Below are 14634 nucleotides of genomic sequence, written 5' to 3'. Positions count from 1 at the left end.
CTTTATGGGGTTGTCTTTGTTCTTTGTTGTCATGCTGCTGTTTGCGTGCTCTAAAGAGATGAGATTAACAGGATGAGAGGAGATGAGTGTGATTTGCCATTGAAGTTGATAGATGAGAGCAAAATTCATGTTACTTGCTTAATTCAGAAAAATTTATTCTTCTTTCATAGTTTGACTAGAGGTTCAAGACACACCTCTTTTAGGGCATTCTTCAAATTGAATATTCACTGCTGTCACCCATTCTGTGATTGAAGACATTAGTGAGGTGGTCCTGGTAGCATCTTTAGAATATGAATATGCAATCTGTAATAACTGCCTTTGTTCTTGTGGAGGGAGCTGTCAGAACATCTTAGGTTAGAGTTTTAACTCTCATATTCATCCCATTTTCTGAGCTATTCCTGTAGTTTTATTAGGGTTTAGTAGGACTTGAAATTCTGTTTCAAATAAGTACAAATACATTTGTATAAAAAGTATTTAAGTTCTCAAAACTGCGTTTTTAAAACTTATATGATTCTTAAAGAGCCTTTTTAGCTTAAATAGTCTGCACAGAAGATAATGCTCCTTCTTCTTTAAAATCTTTGGAGGGGGTACTTGTATTTCTGAGTTTGATAGGGAAATTGCCAGATAATTAATTGCCCAATTAAAAACATACATATATAATTGAGGCTTACTACCTAGAAACTTACGTGATTTTTTTTAATCTGATGTTTTTTTTGTACCCTTAACCAGAGAGGTATCCTGAAGGGTCACTGGTTTCATCAGTAAACAGTGATAGCAAGGTTATTTGATGCTATATGTGTCCATAAGACATCTTACTATTTATATGGCAGTAGTATTAAGCCCGTAGTAGTTTCCAAAGAAGCTTATGCTATTTGTAAGCATTTAAAGAAATTTAATAAAACAAGAAGCAAAAACCAAATACATACACTATTATTCTCCAATACCATATGTATAAAAGTACTTATAAGAAATTCTTCAAATTTAATAAAGGCACAAGCAAGTTTGTAACAACCTAACATTTCAGCATATATTAAAATAACTTAATTTTTGCATCAAAGTTGAGGCTCACTGCCTACAAACTTATGTGATTTTTTTATCTGTTTGTATCTGATGTTCTTTGTGTATCCTTAACCAGAGATGTGTCCCTAGACTTTATCCTGAAGGGTCACTGGTTTCTGTAACTTGATCACTGTTCACTGTCCTTTCTGTTTTTGTTGAGATTCTTCAGAGCCCCCATGTTTTCAAGTTCTTAGAATCTGTGAAACAGTTTGCTAGCTCCCAGGCACCTAGAGAATATGGCAAGGATTTTCAAAGGAATTTAGGCTCCCATTTTCCATTGATTTTTTTCATTCCTTTTGGGCCCCTTTGACAGTCCAAACTAAAATTTATACCATATCTAAATTAAAATTGTGTATACATAGAGTGATGCAGCTCAGTGCTCCACAGCCTTCATTCTACCAGTGATGTATATTATATTGTCTGTGTAACTTGAGTTCTTTGGCAATCTCATTCTTGCTTTAAATTGAATTGTGTGCTGGGATTTGATAGAAGAGAGAGATGATTCTAGGACTGTCAGTCATGGGAGATCAGTTTATGGTATGAATCTTTACTGTAGCAATTAGTAAACAATATAACTAGTAAACAATGTAAGCCATGTATTTTAGTAAATTGTACAGTAGAATTATATTTTTCACCAGTGTTTTTAAATTTGTTGCCATAGCTACAAGAAGAAGTGTTGTTCAGTGTTCAGATGTATACAGGTTTTCAGTTTTCTATATTTCTATAACTTGGTTAATTTTCTAGAATACACTAAATATTTATCTGCAGCATTAAGCAGTCCTGCAGTGCTTTTAGTGGAAAGTTTAATTAGAATGACAGGGATTGTATTGGTATCGCTGATTTATTTTTCATTGTAGAGCTGCCAATTTGATGATTTTTTTGAGGCGTTGGTTTGGTGACACTGCTGCAATACCATTAAAAAAGTAGGAGGCAAATAGTTACTTCCTTTGGCTAACAAATATTTGTCATTTTTCTCAAACTTTTGCAGAGTGAACATTTGTGTTTCTCACTAAAAGGATCTTTATCTAACAGATAGAATGTCCTGCCCAGTCATTATTTAATACTAACATTATGAATAGCATACTTTGTTTCCTGCTGACTAATAAATATACTACCTCAGTTGCCGGACTGCAGTGTTTGGCAGATGATATCTGTCGCATTAGGCCGAAGTGTGAGTTTTGTTTTTGTTTAAGCCTTTTTTTTTTTTTTTTTTAGCAGGAGACAAGCTTCTAAATCATAGAATCATAGAATATCAGGGTTGGAAGGGACCCCAGAAGGTCATCTAGTCCAAACCCCTGCTCAAAGCAGGACCAAGTCCCAGTTAAATCATCCCAGCCAGGGCTTTGTCAAGCCTGACCTTAAAAACCTCTAAGGAAGGAGATTCTACCACCTCCCTAGGTAACGCATTCCAGTGTTTCACCACCCTCTTAGTGAAAAAGTTTTTCCTAATATCCAATCTAAACCTCCCCCATTGCAACTTGAGACCATTACTCCTCGTTCTGTCATCTGCTACCATTGAGAACAGTCTAGAGCCATCCTCTTTGAAACCCCCTTTCAGGTAGTTGAAAGCAGCTATCAAATCCCCCCTCATTCTTCTCTTCTGCAGACTAAACAATCCCAGCTCCCTCAGCCTCTCCTCATAAGTCATGTGCTCTAGACCCCTAATCATTTTTGTTGCCCTTCGCTGTACTCTTTCCAATTTATGCACATCCTTCTTGTAGTGTGGGGCCCAAAACTGGACACAGTACTCCAGATGAGGCCTCACCAGTGACGAATAGAGGGGAACGATCACGTCCCTCGATCTGCTCGCTATGCCCCTACTTATACATCCCAAAATGCCATTGGCCTTCTTGGCAACAAGGGCACACTGCTGACTCATATCCAGCTTCTCGTCCACTGTCACCCCTAGGTCCTTTTCCGCAGAACTGCTGCCGAGCCATTCGGTCCCTAGTCTGTAGCGGTGCATTGGATTCTTCCATCCTAAGTGCAGGACCCTGCACTTATCCTTATTGAACCTCATTAGATTTCTTTTGGCCCAATCTTCCAATTTGTCTAGGTCCTTCTGTATCCTATCCCTCCCCTCCAGCGTATCTACCACTCCTCCCAGTTTAGTATCATCCGCAAATTTGCTGAGAGTGCAATCCACACCATCCTCTAAATGTTTGGTGCGGGGGAATCTGTTTTGAGTTGCATTCAAATTCAGTTTGTAATATGTACAGATGTGTATATGTGATGAGGTATGTGGACCCCATGGTGGCCTGGTGACAAAGAAGTTAATGTAGTAACCACCTGTCAGTGCCAATTAGCAGCTTCACAGCAGCTGGGAGAATAAGAGCTGAGAAGCAGAGGGGCAGGACAGTTTCCCCGGAGAAAGAAAACTGGAGAAGGAAGGTCCTGCCAGCAAGCTGGTGAGAAGCTACCCAGAGACAACCCCAGCAAAGGGACAACCAGATCTACAGGCTGGGGAAGTCTATGGAACCAAGGGAAGTAGGAAAGAACTCATGGCACAGCAAAATGAGTTGTTGAGTCTTGATATCGTCGCTCTAGTTTAAGGGCCCTGAGCTGCAACCCAGTGGCGTGGGTACACCTGGGTTTCCCTATCCATCTCTCAGAGACTTAAGACCCTAAGGGGTTTCTAGACACCCTGACTATCAAGACCAGCTAACCCCTGCAGGTGTAATGGGAAATCTGAACACCCCAATAGGACTGAGACTAACATACTTTACAGCTCAAGAATGGGGCTATGATAAGGACTCAGGTAGGAGCCAGCTGACTGACTGCCCTACCAGACCAAGCACCCTGAGGGGGTGCTGTCATGTCATTTTGCATGCATATTTGGTATTGGCTTGCACAAATAGCCACTTACACATTTTGACTGGAAATCTCTTTGCACAAATACTGACTATTGTATGTATTTAAAGTAATAGACAAACAGATTAGGTGTGGGTAATTGAATGGCTGGATTTTTGAAAATCAGACTCCATATTATATTGGGTATCAAGTATGCTTAATTATTTTTTAACAGGACTAGTGGATATAGAACTGTATTTTGATCTTGGTCTCTTGGTGACCATCATAATATTTTAACCAAACAATAGATTCCTTTATTCTTGCAGAATTTGTATTGTTTTTAAGAATATTAAATTGTGTAGACATACATTTTGGGGTTTTGTGTGTGTGTTTCATATTTCAGGTTTCTTAGACTCGACTCCTGAAAACTGTTTTATATGACTGGATCCCATCAGAGCCTTTTTCACTTCTTTGGGCATCCACAGGGGTCAGGGGATTGAGTCCTACATTTGAAATCCAGGAGTTTAAAAGGGCTCTTCTTCCAATGTTTGTGTCTGACACTTGGTAGGGCACTGTTGTATTTTAGAATGTACAGGGTAAATTTGCTATGCAATGCCTTAGCAGCATGATTGCCATTAGCATTTGTCAGTTTAAGATAGCATCTGAATGAAGATGATTTTTTAATGATAATCTAGAAAATACTCTAAATAGAAAAATGTATTGTGAAGGCAATTTTATGTTGACATTAAGATGTTATTGTAAAGTCTATAAATGTCTGAAATCTCCTCCCCCTCAGTGTGAAAAGTAATTTTAAAAAGCACCCTGGGTTGTTGTACTTTGGCTTCTTCCTCCCTCCTTCACCCACCAGGTTTGATATCTAAGTTAATTCCTGATGTGTTAAATCCAAATGACAGTGAATTTGGTGGTTCCATCTAGTCCTGATATCAATGCACCTCAATACCAGCATTCATTTTTGTCATAATTACCAAAGGGAATGGTTTCTGTTCATGTGTCTGTTAGTACCTAAGAGATGCTTCAGCTGATTCTATAAATGTTGATTGATGGGATCAACTGTGTTATTCTCAACATAAAATTTTATCTTAAAGAGTTTGCAGTTCAGATGGATAGTACGAAAAGTAGCTTCCAATGGTACATAATCTCTTCTCAGACTTCAGTAAACGCTGGATTCAGAAAAATCCTTGCGTAAGTGGCAGTAGTTCATCTGAAAGGGCCACTGACATCAAGACTAAAAATCTAAACAAGACACACTGCCTTTTGTATCTAATAGGAAGAAGCCTCCTGAGTTTATTATAGAAATTTAGCCTAAGCCTCGTTCCCTCCCTCCCTGATTACCCATACATTTCTTCACATCAAAAGAGGGGAAAATTATATTAAAAATTGAGGAAAGTCATAAAATGGCCAAATCCTTTCACCTTACTCCTCTGGGTAGGATTATTAATGGGCACAGTACTATGTTGATGGGCACAACACACATACCTATAGACCTAGATGAGGTTTACTGTGTAGATTATAATTATCAGTTGTAAAGGAAAAATATTATCAGAATGGCAAACACTTACCTGAAACTAATCTGTTATTGACAGAGGTGATTTTATGTAATATTTGCAAACACCAGTTGCTAGTGTAATAAATCATACTTTTGGCTAAAGAAAATAATCTTTTCTCAAAACTATTTGTCCCTACTGATAGTAAATTGTCCTGAACAATTTTTAGTGAGAGTTCTCATTGAGTCAGAGTCCTCATTCATTTAAAAAAGCAATTATTATGCTTGATTTTTTTTTCTTTTGGTCTACAGGGGGAATTTCCTCAGATCAAAGTGTTTTCTAGTTTGTCACCTATCCCAGGATTCACCAAGTGGCTCATTGGACTGCTGTCCTCACAAACAAAGGAACAGGGGAGAAATGAACTATTTACAGATGCAGAATGCCAAGAAATCTCTGAGATCACAGGTGACCCTGCTGCTGAAAAGCTAAAGAGGCTCTTAACTAACAACGAATGGGTGAGATCGGAAAAATTGGTCAAAGCATTGCATTCACCGTTTATGAGGCTCTGTGCTTGGTACCTGTATGGAGAGAAACACCGCGGATATGCCCTTAATCCAGTAGCAAACTTTCATCTTCAGAATGGTGCTGTGCTGTGGCGGATAAACTGGATGGCAGACACAAGCCCCCGTGGGATCACTGCTTCATGTGGCATGATGGTAAACTATCGGTATTTCTTAGAGGACACAGCCAGTATCAGTGCAGGATACCTTGGGACAAAGCACATCAAAGCCTCAGAACAGGTTCTTTCCTTGGTGTCTCAATTTCAACAAAATAGCAAACTTTAAATATACAGCAAGATTTTAAGAGCGAACATTTCTCGTTTGAATGACGGGGTATGATATTTTGGGGTGTCATTGAAAAGGGAATGTTTGTATAAAAAAAAAAAAGGAGCTCTGTTCTTAGTCACAGAAGGATGAAAAATTACATAGTTTGCCAAAATTACAATAACTTTCTTTACTTGCACTGCCAGATACTCAAAGCCTGGTTGAATTATTGCCATACTTTTTGTTCAAATGAGCTGGAAGTGTGTATTAAAGGCTGCGTAAACTCATCTCAGTAAGGTTACAAGCCAGTGTGGACTTGTGTGGATTGTTCTCTGCCCTTGTTGTCGTTCTCAGGATCAGTATAGTTGTTTAAGGTACATCTTTAAAAGCACAGAGGAACTCTTCAGTATGCTAATATATTAAATAGATTAATATCCAAATAACTAGATAAAAGCAATGGGCAAAGACAAATTTTTGTTCAAATTTGTATAAGCAGAAGAGCAATCTGCAGCATTTCTTCACTAAGGTCTTCGTCGTCTTTATTCCTGACATTTTTTGGTAAAACCTCTTGATTTGGCCATTCTTTTGCTTTTTCAAAGTACAGTACAAAGTGCCAACACTGAATCATTGCTCTGATCGAGCAACAAGATACCTTATATTTCTGTGGCTTTTTCTAAAGGCAGTAGGTATGTGTAACAGTATATTTGCAGATTGCTATAGCTCAAATTTACAGTTTAATAAGTAAAATCAGTGGTTCTGAATAAGAGAAGAGAGTCTGTTGCTTATAGGACTTAATTATGAAGCTTTTGGATATATATTAAATCTCCATAAATTATTGGGCATTTTAGAAGTTGGTAAGAAGCTTTTTTAATAGTAAAAAGCCAGGTTTGGTCTGTAAAGCAATAAATTAAAATAAAATAAGTCTTGCCCTATAAACGTTACACGATATCTCTCTTAAAATGAACCATATTCAGGTTACAGTCATACTTGATGACAGTGTCTCCAGTGAAATAAGATAACTGCCTTCAATGGATCAGATATCAGCAGATTTGGAGTGCAGAATTCTTGACTTCTTCAATGTATGGTGAAATCCTGACCAGATTCCTGAGAGAATTACACAAACATTTCTATTTCCCTATTCAAGTAAAGATGAAAGGATCCCCAAGTGTCTAGATGTACCATTTCATTCCAGAAGAAAGGACAATCAAATGAATTATTTGTATTCACTAAACAAAAAACTTCCCACCTACTGACTGGCCTGTTTTAAATACCTGCTAAAGAGATTAAATGTTCCCTGGCTTCAGCTGATGGCAGATTTCTGAGTGTGATGATGCAGAGAGGCTGGATTCACTACACACTGTTCCCTTCAGAACAAAGTCATTTTTACATAGCAGCTGGTCTTCACATTAGCAATGGCAATTAGCCTATGCCATCCTGCTTTCATTGTGTTTTTAAGAATGGTTCCAAAAGCCATCACATCTAGTCAGCAGGTATCTCTTATGTCAACAAATTAAGGCAAACCCATGGGTTTTGATCAGATACCAGTTAAAAAAAAATTCTACCAGCTTCTTGTGGGGGAGGAATATTGTATTGTCAAAATTTTTAAGGAAAATTAAGAATCTCTTTGCTCAACTTGAATTGTAGTTTTTGTGAAAATGCCAGAGGGCAATACAGTACTTGCCAAAATATAGCTTTTTCACTGGGTCTGAATAACCTGATTCATTGCACATGAGCCAAAAAAACACTGTGTAAGGTTTTTGAGAAGAATCAGGAAATTCTTCAGTTTGCCTCTGCATTTCCCACTTACGGAATTAAATACTCAGACTTCTGGAATTTTCTGGTGTGAGTAGTGTCCACTGGACACTGTCCCGGGTTTGGCCAGTGGTGGGAAAGCAGCTCAGCCTAATCAATCAGTCAGTGGCTTAGAGTAAAGGTAACTGCCAACAGGACAAGAAAACAGTTATTTTAATTTTAAAACTAGTGTTTCACTGATGGGGTGAGGACTGGGGTGCTGTGGTTTTTTCTGATAATACCTGAAAATAGACAGACCCCACTGTGTACCAACTCAACTGGTGAGAGTAAACGGTGGGCTTGTGTACACATGAAGGTTAATGTGGAATAAGGTTGGGTGTGAATTTAAAGTTGATTACCTATCCCTGTTTAACTCCATTTATGGAAACTTTTATTCCATAATAACAGCGCCTTATTCCAAATTAACTTAATCTACTTTAAACTAATTTGGAATAAGGTGCTCTTCTTTTGGATTAAGAGGGTCCACACACACAGTTAATCAGGAAGAGCTATTCTGGAATAACTCCCCGTGTGGATTTATGGTGTTTGGGACTGTACTTGCCTTTATGCCTTCAGGTGAGGGATCACAGGCATTCAGGGAACATATTGTGGCCCCAGTGGACACTGCCAGCTAAAAGGTTCCAAACACGCATAAATGAGGCACGTACATACCATCAGAGGGATCCACATGGAAAAAGCATCTGAAACCAGAGTTACTGTTAGGAGTAACCTGCTGTTCCCTAGGGTTTTCAGACCTGCTCAGCCCCCATTAAGATCAGTGGGAGCTGCTGGGTGCTCAGCATGTCTGAAAAACCTAGTTATTTATATGGCTTAAAAAAAGCAGTTGGGTACTGAGCTCTTTTGAAAATTTGATCCTCCCCTGCCCCCCACTGAAATCAGTGGGAGTTGAGAGGCTTCCGCACCATACACCAATGGTCATTATAAACAGGGGCTTAATCCTGTTGTTATTGAAGGCCATGACAAAACTTTCATGGATGCCAAAGGTGCAGGGTTGGGACTTCACAGGATAAACGTCGTCCCTACGGAGACCATTAATATCGGGTATGAATGACAACACGTCTACTTCTTGATGCATTTACCCAGTGCAGAGTGTACTCCGTCCTTTCCAGTCAGTCATTGCTTCAACTTGTCTAAAATTGCCTGTCGATGGCTCTTGGAGTAAATTTCAGCATTTGCTATATGTAAAATGTCAGTTTTGCCTAAAGGGAGGATATTATCCATGTTTAAAGACTCTCAAGGACTTAAGAGTTTAAAAACCTGCTAAATTAATTCAGCCAGACCTTGCACTGGAGTGGCACCCATTAGTGTTGCCGTGGTGAATAGTCAGTTGCTCCTTCTGTGTTAGTACCCCAGTTTTCTAGGGGTTCTAGGAGGACCATTTTGAACTTTCATCCTTCTGAAACTTGGTGTGCAAGTTGTTGTTTTTTTTCCATTTCAAAAATAAGCTTTTTGGACTTTAGAGCAAAAAATGGGGTTTTAAATATTTTCTCTAAGGAAAAACAGCTTAAATTTAAGAACCTGAAATTTTTCAAGCATGTATTCCCAAGAGGTACTTATTCATCTGAAGTTACGCTGCTAAGATAAGAATTATAAAGGATAATGTTGGGGGAAAAAGATGATCACTTACTGGGATGAGGAAAAAATCTCCCTTTCTGAATAGGTGTGCTATAGAAGTTTTATGAAAGGTCCCCTTGATTCGACAATAGTTTGATACCAGACTAGGTGGAGGAATGATCTGACCTAGTATGACTTTTTTTTTTTTTTCTCCCCAATGCTATATGTAGACTGGTGCCTTTTTAAAATTAAAGACAAAACAAACAAAAAAAACCTGTCATTTTCCATTTCTCTATAAGAGCATGAAGAAGAAACCCCATTTTAAAATAAGGACCTGATTTTTAGTGCGATTTTAACCCACCCTGTGCTTTCCTAACACGTGCACCTGCAGTTGCAACCGATATGATAAAACACCATTGCAGGTACAGGCATTAATATCTATAATACCTGCCCACATGGCCAATAGTGGTAGGAAAGTGCCCTTGAAAGTACCTGCAAGCTAACTGTTGCCCGCCAGGATCTAAATATCAGGCCTAAAGTTGTAGCATAAAATTGTGACCAGAGCAAGGAAAAGATGAGCAGAGTACCTTCCCATTTCTGTGCTTTCCCTATTATTTCTAGAACTCTGCAGTCTGTTTTGTCTGTAACATCATTAACTATTATCTTCACATGGAGCCCTGAGGGGGAACGTGTAGATAACTGTTGTGTGGGTGCTGAACTTTCAATGGCTGCTGTCAAAAGAGTGCTTAGTCTGATACCCTGACAGCCAGATAGTCACTTAGGAAAATCATTTTTAGCAAACACATTACTGCAGGACATGACACTTCTGTTTTCAACAGAGATCAGAAGCTAGGTGTATTTATTTTTCCCTTCTCCAAAGTGTAGAAAGTACCATTTAATCTGTATACTCCTGGTTTTAAGATGAAATTCAGTTTTATGTATGAATAAATACAGCTGTTTATGAAGGAAAAACCCTATATTTGTTCTCTAAAATGCCTCCCGTTTGAGGAATTCAAATAAGAGACTTCTGTTAAAGACAACAGAGATTTTGAGTGATGCAACAGTCTAATCTAAACGAGGCTCATAAACTTTGGATTCTCACACCTAGACAGAGTTTAAATGCCTCCATGGTGTGTGTGTTGGGAGATTATAAGCAAAGATTTTTAGCATCACATTGGAGGTGCATTGTATGGATGTATTTTCTATATGACATCTGTTCTCCACAAGCTCTCAAGCACCTGCAAAAGTATTTCACTTGATGTTGGCTTTTTGGTTCACTTCATCTGTTACACCGGTAACTTAACAAATTAGGCTAAATATTCTATCATTTAATTGTGCATCAGAAATTTAGTTCAATTTTAAAAGAACCTTTGTGAAAGGATTCTTGAGGGTGAAGTCTTCGCTCATTACTGCCACTTGCTGTTTATTCCCACTCATTTTCTTTCATTGGTTGTTGGCCTTGAAATGCCCATCATTTCTTAGACTGTCCAGCGTGCCCTTAAACGTTGCTTTAAAATGAACAATGCTGAAAATGGAAAGGAAATGCTCATCGTATGTACTATTTACTGGGGCAATGGGCATGTCATTGGAGAGGTTTTCGTCTATTCTTTTGAAATGCAGCTTCATTGCTCAAAACGCAGGGATAATGCCTCCCCCCTCCCAGTTTGTGGAGCTGGTGGAGCCTATTCTGAAGAGCACACACATAACAAAGAGGCTGTAACAAAAGTGTAGAACACAGCAAAACTTGGGTCTTCTTCCAGTGTTTGTCTGACACTCGGCAGGGCACAGTTATATCTTAGAATGTAAAAGGTAAATTTGCAGTACAGCGCCTCAGCAGCATGACTCCTGTTTGCTTTTGTCAGTTTCAGCTAGCTGCTGAACGATGATGCTTTTTTAATGATGATCTAGAAAATATTCAAAATAGAAACATGTATTATGTAGCCATCGTAAAGGCAATTTTCTGTTGACATTAAAATGCGATTTTAAAATCTCTAAATGACCAAGACCTCCTCCCCCTCAATATGAAAAGTAATTTTTAAAAAAAACAACACTCTGGCTTCTTTCTCCTTCTTTGATCCCAAGCTGAGGAGTTTTCATGTGCTGTCCTTTTCTGATAGCCTTTTATCATTCTAAAACCCTCATTGGGCTGAAGATTTAAACACATGCTGAATGATGCACTCCTGCAGTAGTCATGTGCTTTTGTGTCCCAAGCATTTAACCTGTACAAATTAAATACATATGTTCACCGCAGAACCCTCTGATGCAACACACTCTAGAGAATAATTCAGTTAGTTGGCAGTCTAGTCTCTACTCACTCAATCCATGGCTTCCCCATGAAGGGGTCAGATCCTGTAGTCTAGTCAGGACCAGAGAAAGGCGTATGTGCGTAGAGGGAGGGCAGCAAGGGAGACGCAAAGTGGCATTAGTCTTTGTATTTTCTCAAATTCTGGCACCAGGCTATTCCCAAATGGAAATCAGAGCAGACTTCAGGCTGCAGGATTCAACTAATGCCTAGCTGCCTATGCCTGGCCCAAAGGCCCATTGTTACAGAACAGCATTCTGGCCCTGTCCTTTATACCACACGCCATTGAAGTATTCCCCGAAAGGGGGGAAGTCACAGTAAGCTCGCTAAAGTATCTTTACAGCTGCTGTGGCACAAAGCAGACAAAATGTGGGTTGTCTGGTGCAAGGGTGCTAACGAATAGTGATTGTATTAATGGGGTATTTTGTGCATGTGCTCTAAACAGCTGCCCATGCTATACTGGATGTAGTCTACAAACTCATTTCAGCAAGAGCTATGGGCTGGGTAATGAGTTTTAGTCACTATCATAATGAACTGGGTTGGAACTATTAACCCAGAGGGGGTTAATGCTTCTCTAAGGCTTTCCATTGCAAACACAATTTGTAAATCATAGCTGGTTGTTTCAGAGAACATATTGCTAAATCTGGGCGTTTTACAGGTCCTCTATCAGCCCAAATACAGATTTATTTTAAGGGGGTGGGCAGGGTATAAATTGATTTTTGACATGTATTAGTCACAGATTTGCAAAAAATGTCTTTAAACACAGTTTCAGATGCTCAATTAAAAATAAACATACTGCAAAAATGGCTTGAATTTTACCTAACACTTGATAGACACACAGTCCTTACTGTGGACTGCTTCTTTTTGTTACTATCATTACCATAGTAATAAACAAACTGGTCTTGATGGGAGAACGGAAAGAACAGCTATAGAGCAAAGTTGTGTCATATTTTTATGAAAATGCGAAAATGAGTAGATTGGTGTGTTTTTTTTGTAAAGTGCCTAGAGCCAAATGGTCTGCAGGGAGACATGTTTTGTGGGTTGCTGTTGTAGACAAATACAAGAAACTACCTACACCACGGAAAAGGCAGCAACTTTATTCAGTTTCAAGAAACACTTATGGCCTTCTTTATAAAGACCTTTGTGATGGCTCAGTATGTGCAATTTGTGTCTTGAGTGTCCCATCTTACACTATTTGCACCTTATAAATAGTACATTGGAATGATGTATGGACTGCCATCTATTGGGGACCCATAGAAGAACACACAACCTCCCTAAGTGATTCATCTCTCATGGAGGGAGTTGGACTTCATTTCAGTGGTGAGAAAAAGAGTGGTGGAAGTGGATCAGAAAATGGTCCTAAGCAGCAAAGTAATGTAACTTGCCTTGATTCTGTCTCAGTAGTGGAGTGTAGCTGTAAAACTATGATGCCTTTGTTTTAGGTACAGCACAGTAGCTCAGCCAGCCAATGAACCGTTTCCTTGGCACACAGAAGGGGTGGAGGCCCTGAGAGAGGCCACCTGGACAATTTAGTGAGAGCAGAGGTCCCAGGGAGGTGGAGCCAAGCTGCCTGGAAAATTCAACAATAAAACTCATGTTAAGAAATAATGAGCATTTCCCCGTATGAGACCCAGTTAGGTGTGTTTGCATGGGTAACGGTATTTCATGGCACTAGAATAAGTTAATGTTGCCACTCTGTCTAGGATGTAGTGTTTTGGAATGTGGGTGCTTTGTTCCCTACTTGCTCCTGCAGATGTGAGATGCTGCACACATGCAAAAGGGTCCGAAGAGGATGACGGTGCAGCAACACAGTGAATGAGGTGGAAGAAAGCAGCCACTGCCCCTCCATTAATTTATGGTTACATCGATCCCATTATTTTTCTGAGGGACCAAGTAACTCCTGGCATGAAAGTTCAGCTCCTATGGACAGCAATGGGTGTTGTGCTCATTTTAACAGGTGGGTTTGGTTCCAGGAGAAATGCCAGATTGAGGCAAGTTACCCCCACATATACCAACTTCTGGGCTAACTTACAACCCATTTTGGCCAAGAGCTGTATGTCATGCATAAGACCATTACACTGAGCAAACCAAAGAAAAGTTTGTGCCAATTTACCTCATGCATCACTGGCTTGGTTAGGATGTCAAAAATAGAGATGATATGATGGCTGTGTTCATTATGTTCCTCCAGTAAAATAAATGAAACGAAGCACTATTTTGATGATTATGCTGTCCGAGTAGCGGCACTATATACTGCTGTGCAAAAAGTCACTGATAAAAAAGGAGTTATCGGCCCAGAGCCTTGGGTGGTATAAATCAATGTATTTTCATTGACTACAATGGAACTACACCACCTTACACCATCTCATGATCTAGCCAATAGTCTCCAACGCCCAGATCCTCAAAGGTATACAGGCTCCTCGCTTCCCTTGAAATCTGTGAAATTTAGGATCCTAAATAGCGTTGAGGATCAGGGCCAAAGGGCTTGTCAATACCAATTTGCACTGGTGTAGTGTAAACCCATGTGGACCATTATTTTGGATTTAAACCTGTTCCAAATTGGCTTAATCCAAAAAAAAAAAAAAAAAAAAGCCACTCAGACTAGAATAAGAGTGTGAAAACAGGAGTTTACACTGATGTAACTATATCTGGTGCTTAATTTGCACCAGGACTTGCCAGGGCTGAGCCCCAGCACCTCTGGGCTTGGCAGTCCATAGCCACGGCACCTCTGGGCTTGCTGCATCAGTTATGAATGTAAAAAAAAATTTTGTCCTGGCATCTCTTTCATTAT

The 14634-nt window shown here is 39.4% G+C and overlaps 1 protein-coding gene across 1 annotated transcript in view; it reads left to right on the top strand.

Moving 5' to 3' along the window:
- MLYCD (malonyl-CoA decarboxylase) overlaps nt 1–14411 on the top strand; it is a 54826-nt gene extending 40415 nt beyond the window's left edge. Inside the window, exon 5 of the mRNA XM_038367778.2 lies at nt 5666–14411. Within this exon, the coding sequence (XP_038223706.1) occupies nt 5666–6199 (534 nt within the window). The 3' untranslated portion in view covers nt 6200–14411. The remainder of the gene's footprint in view (nt 1–5665) is intronic.
- The last annotated feature ends 223 nt before the right edge of the window (nt 14412–14634 follow it).

Source organism: Dermochelys coriacea, chromosome 12 (genome assembly GCF_009764565.3).
Source record: "Dermochelys coriacea isolate rDerCor1 chromosome 12, rDerCor1.pri.v4, whole genome shotgun sequence".
In the NCBI taxonomy this organism is placed as follows: domain Eukaryota; kingdom Metazoa; phylum Chordata; order Testudines; family Dermochelyidae; genus Dermochelys; species Dermochelys coriacea.
This window is presented reverse-complemented; position numbering and strand designations above follow the sequence as displayed.